The 22,728-nt window shown below is 40.1% G+C and overlaps 1 protein-coding gene across 4 annotated transcripts; it reads right to left on the bottom strand.

Annotated features, from left to right (window-relative positions):
* Positions 1-460: 460 nt before the first annotated feature.
* On the bottom strand, positions 461-22,185 carry MSL3 (MSL complex subunit 3). 4 transcript variants are annotated; one of them, XM_086477166.1, is made up of 14 exons: positions 22,032-22,185; positions 19,975-20,057; positions 19,335-19,430; positions 18,661-18,761; positions 17,634-17,725; positions 16,713-16,835; positions 16,098-16,258; positions 14,640-14,765; positions 13,959-14,117; positions 13,025-13,287; positions 12,542-12,651; positions 12,252-12,351; positions 11,711-11,795; positions 461-1,380 (listed from the first exon to the last, which is right to left on the bottom strand). In XM_086477166.1, exons 1-14 carry the CDS (start codon positions 22,128-22,130, stop codon positions 1,281-1,283), a joined length of 1,698 nt encoding a protein of 565 aa, XP_086333292.1. In that variant the 5' UTR covers positions 22,131-22,185; the 3' UTR covers positions 461-1,280. The 4 variants fall into 4 exon arrangements, with proteins under 4 accessions (XP_086333292.1, XP_086333299.1, XP_086333306.1 ...); XM_086477173.1 differs by having other exon boundaries at positions 14,640-14,672; XM_086477180.1 differs by lacking the exon at positions 14,640-14,765.
* Positions 22,186-22,728: the final 543 nt, after the last annotated feature.

Raw genomic sequence — 22,728 nt, 5'->3', positions numbered from 1 at the left:
TGCATTGAGTTCTGCATTACAGGTAAGTGTTCTAAGGCAAGTTTTCTGAACTAGGAAGGATTACAGACTGATTAATGCAGTAGTCTATGAGCCTCGAGTCCTATTTTCTTTAAAAATCTGTGTCTGTCTTGACATAGTAGAGGATTCTGAAGGCCAGGGTTCTAAGTCATGGATGAGGCTCTGATGACAATCAAGACAGGAATTATATTTCAATTATTTCTACTGAAGATGGTGTCAGATTTCTAGGAACTCAGTCCTCACCGAATTCCTATTTCCAGAGCTAAAGCGTTTACAACTGTCTAAAGAGACATCCTTCAAGTCTGTAGAAAAAAACCCAATACTATCAGAAAGGGCTTCTCTCCCTGTGTTGTCAACACTCCCACCTCTCATTATATGCACGCTTAGCGATCTCAAAAATACTAACCAAGCACAAACAAGACGTTTTAGACAGTCAAAATCACACATTTACACAGCAGCTACTGTGAACTTTATTAAGAAAAGAAGTGTTTGCCAGTTAAACTGCCACCACTTTATTGACTTCTCCGTTTACTTGTAGAAAATCAGTTCTTTCAGAATGGCTCTGGAAATCATTTATTGCCAGGTAAATGTTGAATCACTGGGAACGTGAGCCCTCCTTGGAACTCTGGCAGCCCTACCGTGAAAAGAGCTATATACACCTTTGCAAAATGCAAAGTAAGCAACACATCTTTCATTCAAGCAACAAAGTCATTCTTGAGGCAGATGTCATGCTAGCCAAACAGCAAAACCACCTTTACATTAAGCAATCTTTTCTATTGTGACAGTTCCACAAAATGAAGTGCAATTTGCAAGGAAAAAAATCCGTAAGGTACCAGTTACGCATTCTCTTCACGTAACTGTGTAGTCAAGTCTTATTTCTCAGGCTGGAGAGGTTGAGCTAAAATGAAACAGCGTGATGATCTACCTTCATGAAAGTGTCCTGTTGCTAATGCATCTGCTTTTGCCTCCTTTCCTCTTTAATAGTCCTATGCAGTCCTATGCATTAGAAGTCAGAACAAGGCTTCTTCATTCAGCTGGAGTCAGAGTTATATTCAATCCTCTAAGCAACTCACAACGCAGTCTATACACATCTCAAAAAAAGTTCTCCATTCCTACGCAATCCAACCATCACAGAAGATATTTCTCTATTTCTTCAACTCCAGAAGTTGGTTCTAATTCCTTTTTCATTTTCATCTTGTAGCCATGTGGCAAAATAGCATTGTCATTGGCTACGTATAGTAGGATTTCATTTATTAACAGCTTCAGTAGATTGCCCGAGGATTTTTAGTACTGTAGTAGGCTTCACATGCAGCTACATAAGCAGATTCTGGGAAGAAATCATCATGGTATTCTGCTAAAAACCTGAGAAGAAAGCACACCAAAAAAAAAAAAAGGAACAGAACATGAAACATTAAAGAGGAAAGCTATTTTCAATTTAATTTTTAAGCTCAGCAAAACCACAGCCTGGGAATTAAGAATTATTACACTTTGAAACTTGGCATACAAAAGGCTTGCCCTATTTTTACAAGTTTTACATAGTGAAAAACAGCCTTCCCCTATCATCCCCAAATCCAAATAGCATTAAAAAAATTTGCTCAAGCTCAATTAAAAAAAAAAATCTAGAAGTTGAAGCTACACTCAGAAAAGAATGCAAAGAACTATCATAGAAGAAAAAAAAAAGTCAAGAGATCTTTCTGCACCTTCTGTCAGTCACCTGCTCAACATACTATTTTCATGTGTCTCAAAACCAGGACTTTCAGTTATCAGTATGTCAGTACCTTATACAAACGGCCAGTACCCATTAAGTCAAACTGTATCTTTTACGGTAAGTAAAGCTATGATTTATTCTTTCACAGGTCTGCGCATTTAGGGTCTCCAGCCCTTATGAATATCTGATTTAAATATGGCTCTCAGACAAATACACATCCTTTACAAATCCACTTCCCTAATTTCAGATTTCTGCATGCTGGTCTTCAGGTAGTATTCAAACAGCCAAGCATGCAGTATTTTATCATGTCTTCCTGCTCTGCTAACATACAACTCTTTCTTCGGTTTAGGATTGAAGATTAAAATAAGCAAACTCACTTGCACTGCTTATTTTCACCTTCAATCCTAAACCAAAGAAACAGTCACAAACAGCTGAAATGACTATAAGCTCTCTGCTCTTTCCTTTGTATACAAAGATATCGGATATGCAAAAGGACATAACGGTTCTTAAACCTTGAAGTACGGACCAAGTCATACTTCAGAAAAAAAAACCAAAAAACACAGACCTTCAAAAATACCTGGATAATAACTATCAGCATCAATGAACACAGCAAAATGTTAGCTACAGGTTCTCTGAGTCAGAGTAGGAAGCAACGGAAACGACAGGAAACATCATTTGCAGAATCTGGTTTCTCTCAAGAACCACCGGCTAGGGAGATGACTTCACTATTGGACACTAAAAATACCAGTTTTGCATAACCAATACGTTGGACACAGAAAGTCCAAATTTTAAAAAAATGTACAGATGAATGCAATTAAAACCACACTATTTCTCCAACCTCACTCACAGCTACACTGCCTGAGCTAGGCATGTCCTTTGATCTTGAGAGAGACAAGGCATCAAAGAATACTGACAAGATTCTCTCTATAAGGCAATCTAAATTTAATCAGGAATATATTAATTGCTGAGAGCTCATACAGAAAGGTTACAGCACAAAAACACAGATAAATGAAAAAAGGTTGATATCCCCCGCCCGACACACCAAATCCTTGTACTTAAACGTGGGCACCAAACAAGCGCTAAACTGGAGGACTAACTGGTTGCATCCTACTAATTCTAGGAAAAGCAGTGAGAAATACAAGCTTTTTTAGAAGAAATCAATCCTTCACTGTGTCACCATTTATTTAGAAGGCACTTTGGCAACTTCTTCTGTACCTCTTATTTCATAGGAGTTCTGTAATTAACAGTACAGAGGGACCTAGGGTGGTTTCTAATGCAAAACCTTTCAGGTTTATGATACACAAGTGAACTGGCTGGACAATCAACAGACTTCCAAGGAGATCAAACAGCAGCTTGTTTTTGTTTTTAAACACTACCTAAGGAATCGAGCAGAAAAGGTGCCGTTACATGACCCATAACAGTGTTTAATCAAGCACATAATTTGTAGCAACACACAGCTGGGCAGGTACTGCCAAAAGGCAGAAAGATCTCTCTTGTATTTAAAGCAAGGATCCAACTGGCTCTGTCAGACTGCCACCACAGAAGCTATCATCATAAATGTGTAAGAGCTAAGTAAAGCTAAGTTCCGCAGAGTCTTCATTAACACAATCCTAAGTGCATTAAATACTTTAGCATTCTTTTTACTTATAAGTATTCTTACTGTGCTAGTTTCTCATTGGGTCCAACAGCAGCTTCCAATTTTATTAAATAGCACAAAGCAAAAAGGATTACATAATTTAGGTTGAGAGAGAGTTAAAAAAAATCCATGAAAACTATTTTGCTAAATCAAAAAAAAATGGTTTTAATACTACAGCATGTTACAGTTGCATTATACCAATTTCCTATTCACAGAAATAAAGGCATTTAAATAAATGAAATAAAAACAGCAGTGAAATATTTTCCCCTGAAAGAACAAAACACAGTCACAACCAATGCAACGAACTACTAAGCAGCAAATGCAAATTCGCTACACTTTGGCAAAAGAATGAACCAGAAAAAAAAGTTTTATTCTCTTCTTGAACAAAAAAAAAAAAAAAAAAAAAAAAAATCACAAATCTACATTAAAATCACCAATATTTGATGAGTACACTGAGCCACACTACTTAGTGCTTGCCCTTGTTGTTAAAACCATTGACCACCCTTCTACTTACTAGGCCATAAATTGCTCTAATACTTTGTAAAACACCTTTTTTCGTGAGATGAGAGATACCCGTTAGAAAATAATCCAAGGACACACAAAAACAATTCACACAGTCAGATCCTCTTATTCTTCACTGAGACATGTCAATCATTTGGACTATACACACCCCTCACTCTAGGAAAACCACTACAAAAGAATACGGAAATCATAGCAACCTAGAAGCTAATCAAATACCTGAACCATCAACTGCTATGACCTCTGACTGTAGTCAGCTACAAATCCCATTCTGGGATAGGTGGGCATAGTATCAACTGACTGTGAAAAGGCCTAAAACTTAATATACTTGAGTATAACTTTTAACACACTTAGGTTGCACAAGATTAAGATAGGCCACAAATGGAATTTAATTAATAATTCTTCATTGACACACATTAACAACTTCAAGAGATAAACAAACTACAGGGGCAGAACAAATTCTTAGTGTCATTGGATAACATTCTGCAAAACACAGTACCAAGTGCTAGATCATACAAGGGAGTCTATTTTAAAAGAACGTCAGTAAAACAAAGGAACCTTCAGAGGACATGGGGCAGCTGATAGTTCCAAGAATTTCAAGGGCAAGCAATGGGAAACAGGTTCATTTTCTCTTACAAATGTCCTGACTTCTGCTTAAGATCATTGGTCATAAATGCCAGTTTGGTGCAAGCTAAAGTGACAGCTGGTAAAGAGGAGAAATTTCAGCTGAGATGCTTGTGGTACAGCTACAACTCAAAAAAACCACCAAAGGTAGGCAGATAGGCAGAATGCATGTGGTCACATGTACATCTCTCTGTTCTTAATGTAACGGTTATAAAAACCAAAATACCCCAGAGCTAGCAAATACAAATTATTCTCTGCACAGAAACAAAGAGGAAACGGGCAAAAGAACAGTGTCAGCTTCTGTCCCAATCCCTTGTTATCTGTATACAAAGAGCAGTGGCCCTTCTGAGGCTGTTTTCAAACTACATCGCAGCACAGAAAGCTGGCACAGAAATATCAGGAGTCTCATAAGATTCTTAGCTACTGGATATTTCACTAATGCTTTGCTCTTGGAAAAGCTGAAATAGTACAAAGATCAATTTCACTGGCACCTGCAAGTCAGGAGCTAAGATAAAAAAAAAAAAAAAAAGAGGGAGCTGTACTCAGCAAGCAGAGCCAATGTTCAGCTATAGATCAGAAGGCACATTGCTATTTAGCTATACAGAAACAGTTTCATCACTTTTAACTCACAAATCTGATCAATTCAGTCACCTGTTGCATTATTGCCTTTTTCTTTTTTATACTTTTTACAGAGTTCACATGCGTACACCTACACGGTGAAACTGCTTACGAGTAACTGAGTTTTGAGATGCACAGTCCACACAAACATCCTGATGTAAGATCGCACTTTTTTCTCGTCATGAGCATCCACAAAAAGAACACTTATGCTTCACGCTTCTGCTCAGGACACAACACAGCTACTTCCCCCTCTACTAGTTTCCTAGAAAAGCCACACTTCAGAAAGCACTAGAGGGGATGGCAACAAGGGAAAAAGACACATGGGCAACCTAGCTTGAAGAATTCCTATGTTCTGATCTTCAGATGTAGCAGTCCATAAGTAAGCTTACCTCAGGGGACTCCAAGCAATAGCCTCACGAATATACTACCATCTGGCTGAGGGTTATGCAGGCAGAGCTACCAAAGAGAGGCATAGAACTATTGTTATCCATATTAAAAGACCACTTGACATAGATATACACGTCAGGAACGTTTCTCAACAGAGTCACTGAATTAATACGAGCTTTAAGAGTGTTATCTGGTAGCAAAAACGTCCCTGACTTGGCAGCATCAACACAGCCTATTACCTGAACAGTCTCTGCTTGAAGAAAAACACTCTTTTAAATGTCAGCTACCATCACATGAATGAACTCAGAGATGTCCTGAAAAGGGTGAAAATTCTGAAGAAAGGAAAACCTTAATAATTTTAAGACAGACAACCTCAGCCATAAAGGTATAAGAATACAGAGTTAAAAAGAAAAGTTTCCAAGAAGATGACATCTAACACACTTTCGCTACAGCTCCAAGTTCTAGAAGGTAAGCAGATGCTTTGATGAGATCAGTGGCCTGGGCTAGATGCTGTTTGAAAGGCAACTGTAACGATCTATCTAAAGGAATTTGCTTAAAGAGCATGATGGGTCCTAACTCCGTGAGTCACCTCATCAAAAGAAATGTCATTTGCAGATTAAGAAGCTATCCCCTCTCCAAGACTACTACTCAAATGCAGGATTGGAAAGCTGAAAGGCTTAGTTTCATACAAAAGTATTTACCACCACCTGCTCCCTCCGCCCCGCCTCCAATTGATAGGCTCGTCTCTATCTGGAAGGCTGTTCAGGCAAAAGCTCGCCAACACAAAGTTCATCATAGCCCCAGTGCAGTCAACAGAACAAGTGAAGTGAAAAGTTTCAGATGTTTACTCTGATATCCAGTGTCTCAAGAACCACGCCAAAGAAACCAACAGGCTTGTTTCATTGACAGGACTCTTGTCACTCACTCACATACAGAATGAGACATCATTTTCCTTGGCCTTTAAAGGGCAAGCGCAGAGAACTCTGAAGATGCCAAGCTGCCAACGTAACATTTCAGGTAATCAGGCTGAATGAGTGAAAATTAGAAGTGGTAACTTCTAGTAGACCTTTTGGGGAAAAAGTCCTACAGCTCAATACATCAGTCCTTGGTTGGTCTGGAGGAAGCAGCAGCACTTTCAGCAAGGCCAGCACAGATGCCAGAACCAATTCCTAGAGCTGCCTTCTAAAAAAGCTACCATAACACGCAAAATATTTTGTGCAACCTTTCACTTTAGATCCATGACCCAAACCTCTGCTATGATAAGGAAGATGCTCCTCATTCAAATACCCAGGCACCTGACAATTTGGTAAGCAGAAGGAAGAGAAGCAATCCACATGGTGCCAGTTCAGGAAGCCTTTTTGGCAAAGGAATCAAACGTTAGTCAAGAACAGTTGAGCACAAACAAGCAGATTCTGCAGACCAACCAGACAACAAAAGCCTACTGAAAATAAGAACCTGTATAATACCAGGTACTTACTGACTAAGAAGCTTTCAATATAAAAGGTGCCAGAAGTCTGAGAGGACCCAACACGGCAGTTACCTTTCTACCCATTCAATTAATACATCAAAACCCAAATACAATGCTCATAATACCCTAAAATAAGGCGTATACATGCACTGTGCAAGTAGAATTCCTTCATTTCAAAGTGTTTCAAAACTTCAAAAAAAGAGTTCCTTTATCTTCTTGTGCCTCTAAACCCACATCTGTCCATTAACACTCAGAACCTTGATTTTCTCACATCCAAGTCCATGAAGTTTTCCAGTATGTCACAATTGCTACGCTGCACAGGTACTTTTTGTCAAGTAACTGGTTAATCCAAAAAACAGAGGCAAATAGAGAAGCCTTAATCAACATAAGAAACAGTAGCAGAATTGCATTCTTTGTGATTTTTCAAAAGTGATTTTTAATCAGTTGCCTTCTTGCAACTCAAGTCGCAATGAGTAGGAACTCCATCACAAGCAACTTCACCTAAAGATGTTTTCTATTCCATTCACCATGTGCAATGCGTCCTTTTTTCATTCTCAGAAAGCTACCAATAACCTCTTATTAATTGCACATTAGCACAGACTAGTGGTCATAATTCACCACTGCAATTACATATAACAAAATTACTACATTCAAAAAACGTGCTATCAAAACCACAGATGTATTTCCTAAGGTTAATTCAAACAATTTATCATCTTTCTAGATACACATTTTGTTATCACAGTCCTCTAATTTGGCTGCATTCTGATTTGGCTTCCTTCTCATAAAATACTCAACAGTATTACAATAGTTTTCTACCCACGGAGCAGAGTGGCACAATAGATATAAGCAGGTTGTAACACATCAAGAAAAAAAAAAAAAAAGAGCCCTAAAATGAAAGAGACAACTTGCAGGATACACTGAGTTTGAAATATCAGTGGGTTTTTAACAAAACCAGAAAGTCTTTGACCATTAAGAATGCAGTTTTCCACAACCTGAAATATTACATATTGGCCTCATCTGGAAAAGTATTAGAAATTTTAGAAGTATTATTTTAGAAATACTTCATCACTTACTCATTCTTCTGTATTTCATGAAAGTCAAAATACCTATGGCTTTCTGAAGTGCTATGCCACTTTGTTTTGCTTTTTTTCCTAAAATGCAAATGCCATTGACTGAAATTACCTCGGTGAAAACAGGTCTTGCTAGTCTAAAAACAGGCATGTTCTATTCTCCTAATTTTTAAGTATCTCCTATTAGTCAACAGTCCTGAGCAGATTCCAAAACAGTTTTCCAAGTCAAGGCTGTGTTCAAATCAATGGAAATGGCAAAACAAAAATTGGCACTTTCAGTTCTCATCTACCTACCATTTCTCATCACTAAGCAGACTCCGGAGGCATGCTAGGCACTTCACAACACAGAAGTCGTAAAATACAGCACATACAGCACTTTATTAAAAAGACGGCCGAAATACTGGAATTCGTTAAAAGGCAATACTGGCTTTATCTCAAAAACTATTAACAGGCAGGAAGATTTAATCAGGGGTCCTTTACTAGTAGGATTACCAGCTAGTAGGCACCAGTTCCTGCGTTAGCTTCCACTGCTTGCTCCTGAAGACTAAACTCAAACTATAAGTGAAATTCAGCGAACCCAGCTGCCGAGTTTGTCACAAACATCCATTTCAGACTGTTATTCTTCTGCAAGCATTATGAATTATTTCAGAGCTAAATAATCTGAAGTGAAGACTAAGAGTATTGTGCTCTAATTTGAGAAACTAATTTTCTTTACTTCTGCAAATTCTGTAATTGAGAAATCAGCCTTCACGTTCTCCATGAAGAAATTTTCATTATGCGCATTTGTAGAAACCTGCACTAAGCACAAAGGGTACAGCTTCTACTTAATATGAAACCTGAAAAGATGTATTTCATACATCCCTTAAAAATATATGTTGTCTGGGAAACTGAGATCAATCTTGTCTAGCAGCAATCTGAGGGCATGACTGGAAAATATTACCCATGTAGCATCTCAAAGTGAATTTAACGCATCTATCTAGTACTCAATAAAACAAGCTTCAAGACTACGTGTTATATTAAATGTCTCAGTTTCTCAGCCCACATGAGATTAATAGTAAGAATGTTAAATGAAACTGTAAATTTTAGCCATAAAATCATAATACGAAGTTAAATCAGTACCTATGCCAGAGCTGAATCAGTTGCATACCACACGAAACTTGTATTTACATACAACTACTTATGTTTGGACTGTTCTACCTAGAATTCAAAGAATATTCAGAAACAGTTTTATTAATGCAAACACACAGCTTCAATCCCTTGTGTGCTATTAGAAAAATAAAGAAAAGGAGACTGCTTCAGCTTGTCACTCAAGAGCAATTCAGCAAGAGAAATTAGGCAGTCTTAAGCAAACTGGCTACTATCATTTAATACATAGAGACTGTGTACGACCGTTCTTACCTTTCAAAAGGTAAGTCAGAACAGAACTAATAGAAAATGTTTTTAATAAACATCCATTAATCTTTTCGTTCCCAAAAAGGAAAAGACAGAACGTGAAAACTGAAGAACTAGTACAAGATGTCACCTCAGCCTCAAGTTTTCCTCTTGTGATGAGAAAGAGATAATGCAGAAGTATTTCTGTGACAAAAATCAAGTCTGAACAAGCTTCTAGAAAATGTAATTGTTTGACCACTTTCAATGACATATGGGACAAAGAAATACTCAAATGAAAGACATCCTAAAGCCCCATGAATGTGTTGGAAAAAAAAAAACCCTAATAACTTGCACTGGTTTCTAAGTTACCTATTTGAATACACCATAGCATATCTGGTAAGGAAACTAGTCTAAGAAGAAAATCAAATGCTTCCTCCAGCAGTAATTGTAACTTGGAAGCTTTTTCAGGAAGGTCCTCCACCTGACCAGTTCTGACAAAACCATAGAAATCATTCCTTCAGCATAGAAAAGAAATCTTGAGAACAGCATCAGTAAAACAAGCACGACACTGGCTTAGAAATCACTTGGAAAAAAAAAAAAAACCACCCAGCCCTTGACTATTTTATTGTACCACATATGTGATACCCGCACTATGCTTGCCTTGGGGGGCTCATTTTGGTTTAGTTGTAGTCTGGTCTTGATGACTGAATGCCCCCTAGTACTGCAGCACACTGCTGCTGAAGTGTTTTCCAAAAGGAATCCAGCTTATGTACTCAGAGCACTCTGCAATGCAACGCAAAGCATGGTAAGCGGGAACTACAGAGATCTGCTTCAAAAGCACAGTTCTATCCAATCTAAAAATGCTGATGTGGAAACATCTTCTGATTTAAAAAAAAAATAAATCTATTTATAGATGACTACACATTTCACCAGGATGGTCAGATGGGAAAATAAGACACATATGGATACTACCATTAGAACTTCCAGTTTAATCACTTCCCTACTTGTATGGGTGGGTGAGGGGATGCTTCTTCCTTCCCTCTATTCCATTCCACCACAGCTCATCCATAGAATGGGTATGAAGAAACTGCATTTAACATGCTAAAGAGTAGAGACCTGCTCTGACCAACACAGAAGAATCTGAAAAGGCAGAGGTCTGATAAAAACAGATTTGATCCACAGCGAGTTAAGCATCCTAAATAATATTCCCTCCAAGCAAAAATAGGTTTCCAACAATAAGCACTAATGCCATCCTGCTTAACTTAAAAGATATTTCGAATACTAATAAGGATCTGACAAAATACAGATGTAAAAAGGAATCACTAAAAAATTAAACACTTCAAGAGAAAAATTTTATATTGTAGAAATTTTGACATTTGAGACACCTTTTATTTTCAATAGACAATTAAACTAAAAGCATTTTAAAGCTTTCATCTCCCTCATCTCTAACAGGACTTTTGATATCCTAGTGCCACAGTATGTCACTTTTAAGTATGGGGCTACTAAAAGAGCCTTTGACCAAAATTAAGTTAGGAGTTCCACATTCGCTCCAGATGTTTACCATTTACAACACTTTCTCCTGTTAAGCCTTCCTTGGCAAATTTATTTTCCACTGCATTGATGCTGTACAATGCAGTGCCACACTAGATATCGAACTACCCCAACAATGTTATGCAGAGATACTAACTAGAGTGCCTGACAAACAAAGCTAATCACGGTGCAGGTACGACCATACTGACTCCACTCACGGAGCTGGCATGGTCAGAGAGTCTGGGCTCCTCTACAAGCCACTGCACTGCATAATAGGGAAACCTTTCCATTTAAAGCTCAATTAGGACAGAATTTTCTTTTAAAAAACACACCCAAACACCCTACCACAATTAAAAACATGTTCTAAACCACAAGCTTCTCCCCCCACTAATACTGATGAAACATCAAAACTCTCAGATCATGCTCTCAAAAATAACAATGCAGTTTTATTTCTTCATAAAACATGCTTCTTAACCAAGTCAGACTTGTTGCACTATACATATTAGCAAATAAACTTTTATACTACAGTCCTCCAACACTGCATTTCTCAAAACTTTCAAGTGGGGAGTTCAGGTTGCTTTCAATTTGAATTACAGAATCAAAAATCCTGTATGATCTTTATTCAATATCTTATATTAATTTTATCATGTTCCTGTAGTTACAGAAAATGAACATCTTATTTTATAAACCCCTTGTCATTCCAGGACACTTAGATCTATGTAACAGTGCAAACACTGCTGTGGTGCATTGTGTCACATTACCTCAGAAACATTTCGAAGTGTTTTACTAAAGCCTTTAGGTTTTTGTCAGGAAAGCACATCTTCCCCAGTATTTCTGGTAGCTTTACTGTAAATAAAAGAAACAATGTTTACACCGGTTCTTTTAAAAGCAGCTTCTCATTATTTCATCCACTACACAGAAAAGAATATAAAAATTTCTTCTCCTCGCAACATCCACTTCTCTTTGCAAGTTACTCGGTGATCTTTCAAAGCCTTATGAAAATAAACATGCCGAGAAAGTGAATGCTGCTTGGTTTAATGATGTTTGATAGTGTGTTGGAAGCAATGCTTGTCTACTTTTGTTAAATGAAAGCTTGCAGAGCCTGTAAGATATAAGCAAGTTCAAGAACAGCCTAAGAGTTTCAAATTAAAATGTACACTTCTTCAGAAATAAAACTAAATGTGATGAAGCAAACAAAGTCACATGGAAACAGTCACCGAAATAAAGGCTCACCCGCCCCCCCCCAAAAAAACACCCAAATAAAGACATTTTAATTCAGCACAGAGTTCTACATCAGTTTACCAAACATCCGTAGCAAATGTTGAGATCCATAGATATATGAGGGAGGTGGTGGTTGATCACTTGGTGGATAATTTTCTGGCATCAACTTCCAGGACAAAACCTAAACACACGACATGAAAATGCTGGTTATGAAATCTTTACAGCACCATAACCAATTCAGTCTGTGCAGAACTTCAAAATCAAAGATGAAATAAGTAATACAAACAAAACCTTTTCTTATATAGCCCTACTCTGAGGTCAGTGAAACCTTCAATCATTGAATCTAGGATAGTAGCATAAAAATCTGTTACCTCATTCAATTCATTGTTTCTTCTACCTTCAAAGCCACTAAAAACTGCACTCCCCTCTTTGCTAGGAGTCAAAGTTATAGGTGAAGACGATCCACTATGGACAGGGGTTTCTTCAAAAGAGAAGGAAAAACAAAACAAAAGAAAACAGAAATAAATTTTACTATCTGTTTCAAGGAACCACAAGCCATTAAACAAGAGCTGCTGCTAAAACGTTTAAAGTCTTAAATACCGGAATTCAATAAATGCTATCCTAAAGTAGACTCACAGAAAAGCAGCTCCTTGAATTCTGTTGAGAAATAAGAGTACCAAAGTACTGAGAATATTGCTTTGTATTTCTCCCTTTGGTATAAGCTTCAGAGATCAATAATTGATCCAAAAAGTAATGAATTCCTACTTCAATCATTCAGTTCACAGTCCAGATGACATCAAAAAAACAAGACTTAAAATCTTCCTTAGAGCAGTAACTTAAAGAGCAAAACCTACTTTTTTCGAGGTGCAAGAAGAGCTTTGGCATAGAAGCTGGGGTCTCAAGATGCCGTCGTTTAGGTTGCGGGGAAGCGCTGCTTTCCGACAGCCTGTCACAGTTAGAGCTATGGCGCGTAGAACGTCTCAGCGACTGCAGAATTTCAGGTTCAGCTTTTCGCCTTTTTGGCGTGGCTGGCTCCCCTGTTGTAGGCTGGCTGTCAGTCGACTGAGGTGTTGGTGGATTCAGCAGAGGAGGACTCGGGGAAAGCTCCTCCTGATTTCTAAGAAATAAAAGGCAGCTTTACAGAAGTGAAGACAGCAGGGCTCTTCCCCCAAAAGAGATCCTTTAGTTTCAAAGATCTTGTTAAATACTTACTTCAAATTAGACAGTCTCCTCCCAATAACTATCAAAGTGATGAGGCCTTCTTTTAAATACTAGTTTCCGGAAGCATATTTATTTTCAAATTTAAAAGTTAACAAACACAAATTTACATCTCAATGTAAATTTTTTTTCCCCATGAAGTTGCAGTGTAACACTACACCAGTCAGTACAAACCCCTTTTGAAGTTCATCAGAGAGAAATTCAGGACCTGAATTCAGCCAAGTAATTCACAGAAAAGTTCAACATTTTCTCAAGATAATTTTTAAGTCAAAGTCTGTGAGAAACGAAGAAATTCTTCACTGTGAGGGCGGTGAGACACCGGAAGAGGTTGCCCAGAGAAGCTGTGGCTGCCCCCTCCCTGGCAGTGTTCAAGGCCAGGCTGGATGGGGCTTTGAGCAACCTGGTCTGGTGGAAGGTGTCCCTGCCCATGGCAGGGAGGTTGGAACTAGGTGATCTTCAAGGTCCCTTCCAACCCAAACAGTTCTGTGATTTTATGATTCTATTCTGAACACATTCTATTGCATTCTCCTCAAGAGATACACAGTATTGGACTCCGTATACCCAACCTACCTGTTAGTACTTGTTGAGTTCTCCTTGATGGGAAGAAAGAATTTTGATGAAGTCACCTTCTTAAATTGAGCTTGTTCATAAGGATAGAGCAAAATTAATGGAAGTGTGAAGTCAAAGGTTATTCTCAACCCATCCACCATCTCTTTACATAGCTCAACACTAGAGCGGGGGGGGGGTAAAAAAAAAAAAAGAAAAAAGAGAGGATTACAAATGTCAAAGTTGCATGCCAAAATTTTTCAGTGCAGTTGTAGGAAATTCCCTTTTTACAGATCATTAACACCTTAACTATGACATGCTGACTTCATCAGTAAGTAATGATGAGTGATTAACAGAATACTAAAAGAGACAGTGATGGCTGTTGGTGACTTCAGACAAATACAAATTTTAAAAGTCTGCTTAATAAAGTCAAACAAAATCATATAGTTGTTTTATTACTATTTTTTCTATATATTACTAGCTGTCGTATTACTATTTACTGGATTAATAAAATCTACTTTAAATAAAGTTAGTTTTTCATGTAAGCATTATTTCGTTTTTCCAAGTTTACTAGGCTCAAAGAAGAGGCACTTGCCAGAAGTAGGTACTCAATAGACTCAATCTCTAAAAGGCCTATGCAGAATTTGATCAACAGCCACTCAGATGTGCTTCAGGGAGATCCAGTGAACCAACCAAAACAGATACCTTTGCATTGGAGATGGTCCCAACAGCCTGCTGCTGGTGATCGAAGCACCACATTTAGAGGCTACCAGGAATTTCAGTTTGGGGCTTGTGTAAAAGACTTGGGGTGCTAGGTGCTGAGTAGATGTGCTGTTACAAGCAGAACAAAGAACACTTGAGTCCAGCCCACCTGCAACACCTCTCACCTCTACGAAGGTATTCATCTCATGTCTCAAGTACATATATGGGCGTGGTAACAGCAATTTGATGCTGCCACAATGACCCACCTTAAAAATTCCGTACCTCCTATTACCATTTCATACCACCTGCTAAACCTACTGCCTTTTTTTTTAAACACTATACATAAATTGAGTCAGGGGACATGATACCATGTGCAGAAATTCTGTCACATCTCAGAAGGTCAACTACCTTCTGTGTTACAGCAGTAAGGGCAATACAGTAAAGTTGTCAGCTGAATCTCTCCTACTTAATGGTTCACTGAAATTATACATGCTTTCCTTATTAAAGCACCTGCTTTATTGAGGGAGTCAGTTTAAAAATCATAATGTCTGTAAAAACTTCTGTTTGTACTTCTGACTTTTTGTTTGGGAGATTATACTACAAAGATGGAAAGCATCATTAATCTGTCAAATAATGAATGACATCAATATAAACCCAGACACTCACGTAGACCAAAATGCCGCAAGGAACAGAATTAATTATGCACCATTTAAATAGCAAGTGGTAGCAAAAGTCAAGATTTCTGTTTGATAAAATAAAAGATTTCACCCAGTGTAGACTTAGATAAAGAAGCAGTCTCATCTAATATTGAGAATCTTTCATGTAAGAGGAAAAAAAAACAAAGAAAAAAACCACACTGCAAACACGCAGGGTTAACGCACTGCATTTGTAGCATGGTGGCAGAATATACAGCTCAGCTGAGGAAACAGCAACTAAGACACAATCAATTTTAATAAACAGGATTGGTGTCACTACACACATTGTTTCCCTACACGTGGACTCTAGGATTTAAAATATGTCAATTTGAAAAAAAAAATAGTCACCTGTACTTGGAATTCTCTCTAAGTGTTTGTATAAAATTTGTATCCTTTATGGAATTTGAACCTGCTCAGCTTTATTTAAGCAGGGAATTCTCATAACAGATACTCTCTCAGTGCTCAAAAAATTCTTCACATAGTCATTAGCAACACATTCATCCAAAACAGGTCACAATATTCACAAGAGCTTACATGATAAAAGAGTATATTGATACTTCTGCATAATGACTTTGCAGATTATAGGGACTCCCACTGACAAACAAATTCTGTGTTACTGTACTATAGCTATCTGTCAAATATTTTAAGCCTCATAAACAGACACACATCACAGTATAAGCTCACAGAAGTGAACAGCCTTGAAACAGAAAGTAGAATGCAAAGTCATTCTTCTTGTGACAATAGCGCTGGACTAAAGATTACTTACTTCTTCTCTGGTGGCACATAATGAAGATTCATATTAGCATGTGGAGTCATCTGATGGTGCCGAGATCTTTCATTGGCTGAAAAAGCAGCATTAATAGCAAAATGTTTCACATACGACTCCAGGATGGTTATTATATTTGTCTGACAAGGAAGCTTCACTAGCTGAAAAAGGAAAAACAAATTAACGTCTTACACAACCAGTTAGTAAGCATACCAAGTTAAAACAGGAGCTTGTACTGTACTGACTGGTTTCGTAAGTCTTTATTGCATGAATTTATTTCAGGAGCAATTAATTTGAACCCTTAAACTGCATTTTTGATTAATCCTTTACAAACACGTGGAGAAACAAGAACATGCTTACTACATTTCCAGGTTTAAAAAACAAACTGCACTCCAAAACACAACTTGGTACTGAAATGTTACATTCCTAAATATAACGACAACTCAATGTTTTAGCTACGGAGAAGTCTGCTGCCCACAACCTTTTTATTCTTCCTTATACTGTCTTAAGCTCACCTTTACAATAAAGTTCAAAAAAACAGTTATACACAAGAACTACTTTTGATGCCCTCCCCACCTCCCCATGCACATTCATTTCATAGCTTTTATTTCATACCCGTTTTCTTCTATTAATATAGTAACAGTCTTCCTCAAGCTTCTTTTTCAAGACTTCAGGAATTTCTATGCTTATTGCTCTTTCTTCCATGTCCCTTTTTGTGTGAGTGTCTTGTTCTTCTTTCTACAACAGAGAAGTGCAAGAAAATATATTGGTTGGGCTTATGAATCTTAGTGAAAGAGAACTTCAGTAGTCAGGATGCAATATAACAATGAAGTTTTGTCATGCAAAAATAAAATATATATAGTAAATATTTAAGCTGATAGCAGCCTTACTGTAAGCAATTTAACAACACTGCTTTGAAGTCATCTGCGAATTCATTTTTTAAAACTCTTTTTAATTTAGCATTCACTTAAGTATTTAACACAGAATGAACAAAAGCTTGTCTTGCTGCTTCACATCACCCACACTGTAGCAGTCAGATTCCACAGACCTTCAGACAAATGTTTATGCTGTACTTTCTTTCCGATAATGTAGAAAAAATAAATGTTTTTCCTTGAAGGGGGCCTTTACATTTTAATTTAAGACCAGAGTTGACACACCCGTTTCACAGTAAAATACAAAAGCCAGAAAGATCCTGCTGCTATTAGGATTCGTCCAAACTGCATAGACCAGCAAATTTTACAGCACCCACAAATCTGGATAACCCAGTTTGCTATGTTTTCTCTACGTAAGCCTTATGTGTAGAAAAAGAGGAAAAGAAACATATACGTGTTTTTAGATCAATGTCAAAGAATTCTACAAGAATATGACATCATCTATAATTTTCAAAAACTCAACCACAGTAAGCACCGGGAGTAAGAAACTTATGCTTTTAATTCCAACTAAATAACCAGCTGTGGCCTATATTTCATCTACTTCAATTTTTCCAGAGTTTCAAATACAGATATTTAAATTCTATTAAGGAGCTAACAAATATACCATTTCTGTCCTCTCTTCTATGTCACTTTCTTCACTTTTTATTTCTTCATCTGTTCCTTCATCACTGTCATCAGAAGAAGAACTACTTATAGCTGTGTAAAAGAGATTTCACATATTTATCTCACATTATTACATTGCAGAGGTTGAGACCAAATAATTTCAGGCCTCAGTGCAAAATAACACCACCACCACCACCCCCCCCAAAAAAACCCAAAACAACAAACACCAAAAAAACACAACTAGCTTGTTCTATTCAATAAGGACGAATAATTCTAATTGAACTAAACACACAAGCAGTATTTACAGCACACTATAATCTTTTTAGATATATAAGACAAGAATCTTACAGGAAGTATTCTTGCAATCCTCTCTAATTGAAAAACACTCATGTTTAAAAGCCCCCTACATTTCTGAATGCCCACAGACCTTTTCCACTTTTACTGGACTTTAGTTCTGAGCAGAGGATTAACCTATTAACCGTTCGATCAGAATGTTTAGATCTGAGCAGCGACAATTGCCAGAACGTCGGTTAAGTGCCAGGCAGTGTTCCTGCTGGCTTTCAAGCCACAAACTAAAATGCTATGAAATGAAAGACCTGGCTTGAGAGTGAAACCGGCTGACAGGAAACAGACCTCTGTGCCAGGTAGACTGGAGAAAGCAAAAAATCTTACTGCCCCCTAAAATATGCCGAAAAACTAACGGGGGAAGTGTCTTTGTTTCCTAACACCACACAAAGAAAACTGAGGGCTTCTTGCACCTAGTAAACAAAGCAGCACTAAGCTCTGAAATCACTGATTAGAACAGTTGAGTGGAAGTGATGGAACACAAGAAGAAAGGACATCTCTCAACTTAATAGATGCTTAGCATGAAACATAGAGCTCACTCTTCATACGACTGCCTCTATGTGTTCCAAATAGGATGGTGATACTCTTGTGTCAGCCAATAGCAAGTTACAGCATCCACTGTACCCCTAACTCAAAAAGTTAAAGGCATCGTGCCAGTTATGAAAGAATGGAAACAAGCTCACAGTTTTCACTACTCTCATCATTTTCTTCAGCAGGAAGGCTTTTTAATACAGAGTCAACACCAGGCAACCTGCAACGTCTCTTCTTTCTTCCCTTTCTTCTCCTGCAGAACATAAAACGGTTCACTGAAATTTGGCTAATACTATTTGTTTATCCTAGCTAATTACATTACATGCAAATGCACAGGAAACATATGTTTGAGTTACTTTCATTAGTTAATGTTGAAATAATTTGGACAATGCTTATTTGAGAGTGGATACCTTAATGTCTGTACATTACCTCATATTCGTGTTCTCAAGCAGATCCTCAAGCCATGGCCAACCAATATTAGATTATTGCCTTTGGCTGAAAAATACTTCAGGTTTTCCTAAGTTATTTTTCAAGTACATTTCTTTGGGAAGATGTAGATCCAACACACGGGCATTTCGCAGCAATAGTTAAGAATAACATAGTTATTAAGCGTTAAGTCATTCAGCGTGTTGTTTAATAACAATATGTAGGTATCTACTTTAGTATGAGAAGAGTAGCTCTCTAGAACGCACTGACTGTACTGAGTAGTTATCTACCATCTACAGCGTGAGCTTAGAGGCCAAGCTCACTTGTAGATGCCTGGATGTATCTGTTTGAATCTGAAAATGAATCTCTCCTTCATTTTGAGACCAAAAGGATTTCTTACATGCGAGCCACAGCCTTCCGTGCCAATTTACGCTGTAATCTGCGGTTTTCGTCTGTATCACGAAGAACATGATCTTCAGCTGCCCATCTATCCCAGCTACGAATAGGTCAAAAGAAAATTAACGGCTATGAATATATACCACTCACGATTACTAATGAATTGATACTAATTAAACCTAAAAAGCACTCTTTTCATGTCATTCAGAAGCAACATCTGTATCACAAGGTTTGCATCCTTTCGTATTCACATGGCTTCAACTCTTGGGTTACTATCTAAAATCTCCCAAACCTTGACTTACCATGCAATGGCGTCCGTAGCACCGTCACGTGCTATAGACACAGTACTGGCCCTGATAACCAAACAATCCAGGTCTAGACTCAAACTCCTTTTACTAATGGAAACCCAGGAGCCACAAGTATATGCCAAAGATAGATATCCCTTAAAGTTTAAACTCATGGCTATCAAACTGATCCACTTAAACAGATCAACGTGTCAACGTGAGCAAGTATATTAAAGGCACTCACATAACCAAAAATATTCACGCAAACATCAAAGTCCTTTGATATTCTGCGCAACACTTTTCTTTGAGGAACAAAACAGAAGAAACGGAAGAACTGCAAGGGTGCACACAGGTTCTTACCTTCTGTTCCAACCGTTAAAATGGATCAGATATTCTGGAATCTTTCTGCCTTTCTCATCTTTTCCAACAACAATATCAACAATCTGAAACAAATATTGAATAGCATGTATTAAAAAGCTTGAGAGAAAGTGAGCTTTCCAGTATTTAGGGAATTTATACACAAATAAAAAAGAAGAAATGTTTATTTACGGAAATTAAATACATCTATAATTTTGCCAGTGAATATTGATATGAGTAGAAGATATGGATTATACTAAACATTCACAAAAACTAGCTTTTCTGTTGAGCTCTTTTAAAAGTTGGGACTGCTAACCATCTCTGTCCTGCCCTCAAGCATCCCACGCTTTCAAGACAGGCGAAAGTAGACAATGCAGTGTCACAATACAGATATGCAGATACACATCTGGGCTACCAACGTTTTCCCCTGTGTGCCTTCTCTTCATGCCCTCAAAGCAGGGGACCAGAGAGTTCTATAACATACAGACCTCAGAAATGCTGCTCTCTAGAACATCACTGAATCTTAGCCACAAAACATTAAAAGGCTTTGTGAGTATCTAAGCTTTTGTTTTCTCCCTCTCTTTCACACGCGTATGGGTGGGCACCTCAAAACACATTTCAGGTGAATCACTAAGAAGAGTGATTCTTAGGACTAGTAATAAAGCAATCATTCTGCCTGCACTTGAATGGCTCTCTATAGACCACACACATCTTCAGATGCACCCAGTAGTTAGGCTACAGTATCGTTTTAACTTGGGAGTCCAGAATTTAAGAACTATTGATGGAGTCCAGTACAGTTATGCCGGAGTCTAGAGTGTTTTAAAGTCTGTTTAAAGAAGAAAAGGCACTATTATTTTTTGCACTCAGGTTAACCTCTAGGGCTGACAATTAAAGCTGTTGTGGTGGTCAGAACATAGGAACGCACGTACAAACAAAAGGACAGCCCAAAATATTACAGGAAGGTGGAGTTCCTGTTCAAAGACGCTTGAAAAACACTCATCTACACAATTAGCAAACTTGCAGCAAAAAGTATGACTTTGGTCAGAAATCCAGTTCCTATACCCCCCTTTCTACCCCTCTCTGTAACAAAACAAAACAGAACTCTGTTTGCAAGTTAGGTGCAGCCGACTTAGGACTGAAAAAATATTGTGTCCCACCAATACCCCGAAACAGTATTATATTTACATTAACGCTCCACAATTACTATCACTACGCTTAAGGCCAGGCCCAAGTGAGTCAGTCGCCACTCACTGCTTGCTATCGCACTGCTGTGTACCCTACTGTACCGTCGGCACTACTGAAACCCTTCGGGAAGGCGGAAGGGCAGGCAGCAAGAGTGGGAGAGGAGGGAGGGGGAATAAATCGAGCTACGCTATGAAAGTGCAGGGATGAAAGTAAGAGTTCAGAATTACTGTGCAGCCGTTCAGCCGAGAACGGAAGGCGGGAAACGAGTCCGACACTTCCAGAGCCCCTCGGCGGCTCCGCTCTCTACCTGACGCGAGAGCAAGGCCCCGGCGGCCTGGGCTCCACCGGCCCTCGGTCACGCAAGCAGCGGGGCGCCTCCGCCCTGCGGTGGGGAAGGCCCAGAGCCTCGCAGACAGCTACTACCCGCACCCCCAACCCCCGGGGCGGAGGGGCCGGTGTGTGCAGGGAGTGGGGAAGAGAGCCGAGCCCCGCCGGGGGCGGCACAAAGAAGGCAGAAGGAGAGGGAACCCTCTCGCTTTGTCTCCCAACCCCGTGACAGCGGGCAGCCCCCGCCCCGCGGCCTCTTCGCCCGCTCCCCCCCCCCCGCCTCTCCCCGGGCCGGCGTCCGTTTCCCGCACAAGTGCCACTGGCGGAGCCGCCTCCCTCCCTCCGCCCCCTCAGCTGCGCCCGCAGCCGCTTCCCCCTCCACCTCCCGCCCGGGGGCGCGCGCTAACGGCAGCAACGGCCGCGGGCCGGGCTCCGCGCCGGCCCCGCCCCCCCCCCCCCCCCCCCCCCCCCCCCGCGCCGCGGCCCCGCGGCGGAGCGGGGTGGCGGGGGGGGTTTGCGGGGAGGCGGGATCGCGCGCAGCGGGTCACCTTGGCATCATAGAGCACTTTGGCTTTGGTGGGGTCGGGCTCGAAGCAGAGAACTCTCTCCCCCCGGTGGAACTTAAATTTCATTCCCCGCGAGGTCATTTGTTCATCATGGCGCAAAGGAGAGGAGCCCCGCCCCCTCCCGCGGGGGGGGGAGGTGCCGCGCCCCGCCCCGCCCCGCCCCGCCCCGGGCGGCCCGCGGCTCCTCAGGCAGAGGCGGGCGGGCAGGCAGGCAGGCAGGCAGGCAGGCAGGCAGGCGGGAGGTGGGGCTGCCCGCTCCTGTCGGCGTCCTCCGCGGAGGAGCGGCTGCCCTCCTGTGCCCGCCCCTCCCCGCCCCGCCGGTGATGCGGGGAGCGCGGCACGGGTGGCCGGGAACCGGCCGCGGGAGGAGCGGTGGCGAGGGGGCGCGTTCCGTCTGTCCGGCCGCGTCTGCCCGGGGCTAGGGGAGCCTGGGCTGGGTGAGGGCAGAGGTCCCGGTCCCGGCGGGTCGCCCGGCTTTGGTGGCCGTGCTGGCGGCACCCCACCGCCCCGGTGCTGGAGGGTCGGCAGCGCACCCCGAGAACAGCAGCAGCAGCCCTTCTCGCGGTTACCGCTCCCCCCTAAGCGTCACCACACACCCCGCTTCTTGCGTTCGCCGCTAAGCAACGAACAGCCCTGGGCTGCCAAGATGGCCATTCACACACTGTGACCTCCCTCAAGG

Source organism: Leptosomus discolor, chromosome 1, assembly GCF_034619465.1.
Source record: "Leptosomus discolor isolate bLepDis1 chromosome 1, bLepDis1.hap2, whole genome shotgun sequence".
In the NCBI taxonomy this organism is placed as follows: Eukaryota; Metazoa; Chordata; class Aves; order Leptosomiformes; family Leptosomidae; genus Leptosomus; species Leptosomus discolor.
Note: the sequence above shows the minus strand (reverse complement) of the source record. Positions and strands in the feature narration are given on the sequence as shown.

What these genes read in the sequence shown, in the direction of transcription:
- MSL3 (XM_086477166.1), bottom strand. Translation starts at nt 22,130, where the DNA reads ATGACCTCGCGGGGAATGAAATTTAAGTTCCACCGGGGGGAGAGAGTT. An exon ending in TATGTGCCACCAGAGAAGAA is followed by an intron (nt 14,766 to 16,097) that starts GTAAGTAATCTT and finishes TGCTTGTAACAG; the next exon opens with CACATCTACTCAGCACCTAG. An exon ending in CTTCTTGCACCTCGAAAAAA is followed by an intron (nt 12,652 to 13,024) that starts GTAGGTTTTGCT and finishes TCTCTTTTGAAG; the next exon opens with AAACCCCTGTCCATAGTGGA.